Source organism: Cryptotermes secundus, unplaced genomic scaffold (assembly GCF_002891405.2).
Source record: "Cryptotermes secundus unplaced genomic scaffold, Csec_1.0 scaffold645, whole genome shotgun sequence".
Lineage (NCBI taxonomy): Eukaryota > Metazoa > Arthropoda > Insecta > Blattodea > Kalotermitidae > Cryptotermes > Cryptotermes secundus.
The window spans coordinates 590186-597623 of record NW_019723910.1 but is presented as its reverse complement, the minus strand read 5'-3'; the positions used below and the strand labels follow the sequence as shown (position 1 = coordinate 597623).

The 7438-nt window shown below is 38.0% G+C and overlaps 2 protein-coding genes across 3 annotated transcripts in view; one reads left to right on the top strand and one right to left on the bottom strand.

Annotated features, from left to right (window-relative positions):
- The window catches only part of LOC111862108 (exosome complex exonuclease RRP44), a 38360-nt gene extending 36199 nt beyond the window's left edge, over positions 1 to 2161 (bottom strand). For both annotated transcript variants that reach the window (XM_023847233.2, XM_023847234.2), the window contains exon 1: positions 1958 to 2161. In XM_023847233.2, coding sequence (XP_023703001.1) covers positions 1958 to 2008 — 51 coding nt within the window. In that variant the 5' untranslated portion in view covers positions 2009 to 2161. The remainder of the gene's footprint in view (positions 1 to 1957) is intronic.
- A 1079-nt stretch (positions 2162 to 3240) lies between these two features.
- Positions 3241 to 6243, top strand: LOC111862099 (ATP-dependent RNA helicase vasa). The gene has a single exon (XM_023847212.2). The coding sequence runs from the start codon at positions 3341 to 3343 to the stop codon at positions 5186 to 5188; it is 1848 nt and encodes a 615-aa protein (XP_023702980.1). The 5' UTR covers positions 3241 to 3340; the 3' UTR covers positions 5189 to 6243.
- The last annotated feature ends 1195 nt before the right edge of the window (positions 6244 to 7438 follow it).

Genomic DNA, 7438 nt, shown 5'->3' with positions numbered 1-7438 from the left:
TAAAATAAAACTGACTGTAGTAATTATTGGGGGATATCACTGCTATCAACTTCATATAAAATTTTGTCCAATATTCTTCTTTCAAGGTTAAGTCCATATATAGATGAAATTATTGGGGCTCATCTGTGTGGGTTTTGACATAACAGATCAACTACAGATCAGACCTTTTGCATTTGTCAGATACGGGAGAAAAAATGGGAGTACGATGAGACAGTACATCAGGTATTCATAGACTTCAAGAAAGCCTATGATTCAGTTAGGAGGGAAGTATTGTACAATATTCTGATAGAGTCTGGGATACCCATGAAACTAGTTAGGTTGATTAAAATGGGATTAAACAAAACATATAGTAAAGTCCGTGTACGTAAACATTTGTCTGATAAATTTCCTATTAAGAATGGTTTAAACAAGGAGATGCTTTATCGCCCCTCCTTTTCAACTTTGCCTTACAATATGCAATTAGGAAGGTCCAGGGAAACCAGGTGGGACTGAAATTAAACGGGACACATCAGCTATTGGTCTATGCCGATGATGTGAATCTACTGGGTGATAATGTAGATACCCTAAAGAAAAACACACAAACTTTAATTGACCCAAGTAAAGAGGTTGGTCTAGAAGTAAACACAGAGAAAACTAAGTATATGTTACTGTTTCATCACCAAAATGCAGGGCAAAATTATGACAGAAANTTAAGGGAGGAACATCGACTGAGGGTGTTTGAGAACAGGGTGCTGAGGAGAATATTTAGACCGAAGAGGGATGAAGTGACAGGAGGATGGAGAAAACTGAATAATGAGGAGCTTCATAAATTGTACTCTTCTCCAAGTATAATTAGAATGATCAAGTCAAGGAGGATGAGGTGGGTAGGTCATGTAGCACGAATGGGGGAGACGAGGAATGCGTGTAGGATATTGGTGGGAAAACCAGAAGGAAAGAGACCACAGGGAAGACCAAGGCGTAGGTGGGTGGACAATATTAGAATGGATGTTGGAGAGATAGGATGGGATGGTATGGATTGGAGAGATCTGGCTCAGGATAGGGATCAGTGGAGGGCTCCTGTGAACACAGTGATGAACCTTCAGGTTCCATAAAATGCTGGGAAATTCTTGAGTAGCTGCAGAATTGGCGGCTCCTCCAGAAGGGCTCAGCTCCGTAAGTAAGTAAGTCTTGTAGAAGTTTATCAACATTTTGGAGGAATGTACCGCCTCCACCTTCAGGATAGATGAATGAGCCACCAAGAAGTATAAAATCTCAGTCTTCCTTAGCTGAACTTATTCTTTAAAATCTGACATTCAATTTTTATTACTTTAATGCTTTCAGTTACTTTGATAGCTCAGGTGGTTAGCTGCTGGCTTCCCACCATGGCGGCACCGATTCGATACCAGATCAAGTCATATGGGATTTCTGGTGGACAAATTGTCCCTTAGGCAGGTTTTCTCGGAGTACTTCGGTTTCCCCTGCCAATTCTCATTCCACCGACTGCTCCACACTCAATTATTATCTGGGGCTGGTACAATAGGTCAATTAGTGGCCGACGTACCAAGTGGAATCAGTCTCACCCTACATAATAAAACTACTTCATCTCTTGTCCCATTTCCTTACCCTATTATAAGCAATTTTACGCAAAATTAATAAATTGCACCTATTTCCTAGATATCTGAAATACGTACGAAGCTTTACTCTTACATGTTTCATTAACACTATGCTCAATATTTTACTTCGCCCTCCAAAACATTACCTTACAGTTCTAAAATGGGGTTCCTAGGAGATTTCTGCTTAGTACGTAACCGCAAAATTATCAGTACTTTCAGGTTAGCATGAGTATGGGGGATGGGCCATAAAATCCGGCCCTTGCACGGCGACTTTCAATGATCTATTGTGGTTATTAGGTTAGTAACTGCTTGCATCTGTATTTAACTTAGCTATTATTTTAAAAATACGAAACGCATGTTCTAACCTTGAGTACACTGCCCTTCCTTTTCTTCAGAAAGGTCTTTGTAGTCCACATTGTTTACCTTATTAATAAATAAGGATGTACCTCACGATTCAAACAAAAGATACTTCATTACGCACATGTCCCAACACAACTATTCGATTGTATTCGACCGACCAATAGAACAGCCAACTCTCGCAGAATTCACTGAAGTTCACTGAATGTAATATCCCTACTGCAGCATTAGTATTTGCATTGCACTTACCTGTTCGTACCAACATCGCTCAAATAATTAATGGCCAAAATTGTATTCTGCCATTCTATTTAACTCGGTTGATGTGGTCTTACAATACGTTGCTGCAGGTAAGACGGTCAGACATGGACTTTATAAAGTGGTCATTCTAATTGCTTGAAGTAATTTGTTGACAGACTACCCTATTTATAGTAACAAAATATTTTGAAATAAATGTATTAAATTCAAATGTTGTTACCACTTCTTCAATTTAAGTCTGCGCTGCGGAATTCCGGATTTTCGTGAAAATAAAGAACTCTATGCACATTGCTACATCATGGTCTTCATGATGTAGGATCATACGCATGTGAAGATGTTGCAAATAGATCTATTTCAGTGTAGGATGGTTATGACGGATATATAATATTTCAAGTAATAAATGCCTTAGTAACTCTTATCAGTCGCTTAAGGGCGAGAGTTCATCAAGGAAACTAGCAACTGCAACGTAACCGCAACTGCGTTGCGGGTGCCAGTCTCCTTGGTGTGCCCTCGCCGTAAGACGCTTCAGTCAAACCGATCAGGTCTCATAGGATCACGGATCACTATATAGGCGTTTTATATCGTTACACCTATCTTCCGTGGGGGCATGGGCGTTTGGAAACCTAGTGGTAATTTCGTTACCTAAAATCGGATGCGCTTATTGTATAATCCCACAAATCTCCACTAGCTCTGGCTAGAAGATGATCGATGCCATCCTATGACTAGAGAAAAAATTTCATTCTACGTCTTTCGAAAATAAAAGCACAGGTCACCATCAAAGGTATTATTCAACCAAAAAATTCACGCTTAATTTCCCTTGTATTCGACATTGGACAAATTGGTGATCAAAATAATTATTGTGCTATATTATATGAGAAATGTACTGTGTGACCGACTAGAGTAAACTTACGAAGTCAATAAGTACGAAAAACGTTTATTCGTCGGGTCAAAGCTGGTGTCGACCTAGCGTGTTTTGTACTTGAAACTTTCATGGAGGGAAATTTTACGTAACATTTGAATCCTGCATATCGGTAGCACTGCAGTGATTGTATTGTGTTGTGGCGTGTATTTTGTGTTGATAAGAAAACCGTTTGGATCATTGGTTGTACTTATTATTGTCATACATATTATTCATAATGATAGAAGACTGTTGGGATGATGTCGATTCGGCACAAGTACCTGTTGGTTCATACGATTCTGGTACCAGTTTCGGCCGTGGCAGAGGATTTGTGCCATTGGAACAAGGACACAGCGTCGGGTATAGAAATGGTGGAACTGTTGACGGAAACGTTGAGGCTTCAAATGACAGTATTTCTCACGGAAAAAGTAAGGATGTGGCTAGAGGAGGGCAGAGAAATTACAGAGGTGGCAGAGGAGGTCGTGGAGGATCTTCATACAGAGGTGGTGCTGGTCATCAGGGCAGAAGAGAGGACGGTGGAAGACGCGATCACCAGGGAGATTCATCTACTAATGATGGAATTAAAAGTCGAAGGGGCAAAGAAGCTGGCAGTATGGAAAAGCCACGAGAAGTGTACATTCCACCAGAACCTGTTGATGATGACACCATGTTTGCTGGAGGCATTAGTACTGGTATGAACTTTGATAAGTATGACATTATGCAAGTAAATGTAACTGGTGAAAATGTTCCAAAATCAGTGGAACGTTTTGAAGACTCGGGACTTCGGCAGGTTCTATTGGACAACATTTGTAGGTCTGGCTATACGAAACCAACTCCAGTACAGAAACATGCTATTCCTATCGTAATTGCAGGAAGAGATCTAATGGCATGTGCTCAGACAGGGTCAGGTAAAACAGCAGCATTTCTTCTACCAATAATACACGTGCTACTGAATGACCCCAAGGAACTAATTGTGACACCTGACCACTGTGAACCCCAAGTAGTAATCATATCTCCTACAAGAGAATTGACCCTGCAGATTTTTAATGAATCTAGGAAATTTTCCCATGGCTCGGTTATAAAGACAGTTGTTGTATATGGGGGCGTAGCTTCTTATCATCAGTCACAGCACGCATTGAGAGGATGCCACATCTTGGTGGCAACCCCTGGTCGCCTCTTGGACTTTGTAAACAGACGTCAAGTTACATTTTCGTCTTTAAGGTTCTTGGTGTTGGATGAAGCAGACCGCATGTTGGACATGGGTTTCATGCCTGACATTGAGCGCATGATGGGACATCCAACCATGGTGGCAACTGGTGAGCGTCAAACATTGATGTTCTCAGCAACATTTCCAGAAGACATTCAGCGATTGGCTGGGAAATTTCTAAATAACTATTTGTTCCTAGCTGTTGGAATTGTAGGCAGTGCCTGTTCAGATGTAGAGCAGCATTTTCATCTGGTACCAAAATTTGAAAAAAGACCCAAACTGACTGAACTTGTTTCTCAAGAGGGATGTGAAAAAACGTTGGTTTTTGTTGAGATGAAACGCACTGCTGATTTCATTGCCTCATATTTGTCAGAGTGTGCTCTTCCCACAACAAGTATTCATGGAGATCGTTTACAGAGAGAACGAGAAGAGGCACTGGCAGATTTCAAGAGTGGTCGCATGGGAGTTTTAGTAGCTACTGCTGTGGCAGCAAGAGGACTGGATATAAAAAATGTACATCATGTTGTTAATTATGACTTGCCTAAGAGCATCGATGAATATGTTCATCGAATAGGACGAACTGGTCGTGTGGGAAATCGTGGAAAGGCAACCAGTTTTTATGATCCTGAAGTTGATGCTCCCCTAGCAAGAGATCTTGTGAAGATTCTTCAACAGGCAGGCCAAGATATACCTCCATGGCTGGAAAAGGATGCTTCTAGTGCTGTAACCTCATCACCATACCCTCATCATGGCCATTTTGGTGGAAAAGATTTTAGAAAGTTTGAAGATCAGAAAGATGGACCTGACAATACATTTGGAGCAGTGTCAGATAACCGTTACAGCTTGCCTCAACCTTTGGAACCTGAGGAAGAATGGTGAAATGCAGTATTACATACTCATGTCTGACTTTAAAGAGGCATGACAGAAATTCAGGGAAGAATTTGTAGGGTAATTATGTGTTTGTTTATACATGTCATATTTCCTTTGTAAACTCTTAATTTGCAACAAACACAGATATAAGATTTCAGTATAAGACATATTTGGAATGATAACTGCATACAGTTGAATTTAAAAGAATGTAATAGGGCTGTGAAGTGATTACAATTCTTAGTCTGCGTGCTTTAATTAATTAAATAAGTTGGTAAATATAAAAATACTTTGTTGTGAGAAATACCATTAAATTTTCTTTATTGTTTGCATCATGTTGTGTATTATAGTATTATACAACCAGCAACACAGCACATTCTTAATATATAAACCAATGAACTGTACTATTCGTTATTGCATTGTATTTTTGATGTTTATCTATGTTAGTAATCATTAATATGAATTTAATTACAATACTTGTGTTTCCTTATAATGAAGTTATATGTGTTAGGACTAATATTCAGAATATAAACACAAGTATTGAAATGAATTTCATATTAATGATTACTAACGTGGATCCACATCAGAAATAAAATTCAATAACATATAGTACATTTCATGAAAAATTGCCTCATTATGATCTAGCTGGATTGATACATGTAGCAAATGATATGACAATTACATCGGTTATCTGTTATGAATTTTCTGTGTTGACAGATATGCTTTACCATTAATTTACTTGAAGGTTAATAATAAATGTGTTGTTTGAAATGTGAACCTAACAGACATTCCTCTTGCACAGTCTGAAGTACAACAAATTTTAATGCTGTATTTCAGGTAATGTGGGTTTATAAATGAACAGTAAAATGCTGTTTTGCTCATGAGTTATTGTGCTGGGTCAGTGCATTGGAACAAGGCCTGAAGTTTGATTTTCATTAATTGCTTTTATTTTCTTTATGGAAAGAACTGATTAAGTATGTACTCTTTGTTCATTAAGTTTCTGGCTAAGGCGTTCAACATAGCCAAATTTGTAATTGTTCAGTTATAATAAATATTTCATTACCTAATTTGTATGAAATTTCTAGCTCTGACAGCCTATCATTTTTTCACTGTCAGACTGAATTGCAAGGTCACCATGTTTGTTGTACATTGTACAGAACAATTAACGTAAAAGAGACATTGTTTTAAGGTCTATTCCTAAACATAATTTCACAACCCTAGTGTTATTCCCACCTGGATGATATGAGCGGTTCACTTAAAACTTGTAAAACCTATTTTCCCATCACAGACTTAACAGTACTACAAATCTTGTGTCTTTAATGTCACATTTAAGTAATGCAAAATTGTAATCCACTAATAAAATGTAAGTTAGCTTCATATTTTTGATAGTAATATTCTCATCTTTGGTAGAATTTGTCATGTACAGATGTTGCTTACGTAAAAACTTAGACATAATCTAAAAGTTTCATGCCCTCACCATATTTTTAATGACTTATAAGCAGTATTTGATTGGAAATTTGTACGTACATTTATAGCTCTGCTTCACATGCCCGCCTCCAATGGTTCATTAGTCATGGCCATGAAAACAAAAGCCAAATATAAATTTCATTCTGCCACCACAGGATGATAGATAATGTCTCAATTTTCTACAAAGTGACTATTACATAGTATTTCTGTAAAACTTATTAAAGGTTTAAGAAGTTTTATAGAAAGACATGTTGCATGTGAGACAGTGGAACCAGTAACGTTTGATATGAAGTGATCTGCAGCAGGATGCTACAATATATTACATATTTTTCTACAATCTATTGCTATTGCAATCATGATGCTACTCTTGCTGTTACCTCACACAGTTGCATCTCCACCATGTTATTACTGAGTAGGAAATTAAAAAATGCGAAGATTATTGTCTTCTGGGATGGCATGTGATGTGATGTAGTCAGGTAGATTTGTTACCAACATTCCAGAGGAGAAGGCATATAGCAGGACTCTCCTTAACATTATAGTGAAAAAAAAAATACAACAAAAAGCTTTTCTCTTTGAGATATAGAACACAGTTCAAATATACATTCCAATTTAGAGTACACATGTTAACAAAAAGTATTATATTTTTGGACATTATCCATCGTCTTGTCTATTTTTTAAAAGCCATACTGTTTCTTTTAGAAAACGTTTTGGAGACTGGATTCTGTCCCCATCACGTAAAACCCACAATCCAGTCTCCAAAACGTGTTCTCAAAAGGAAACAGGACAGTTTTTAGA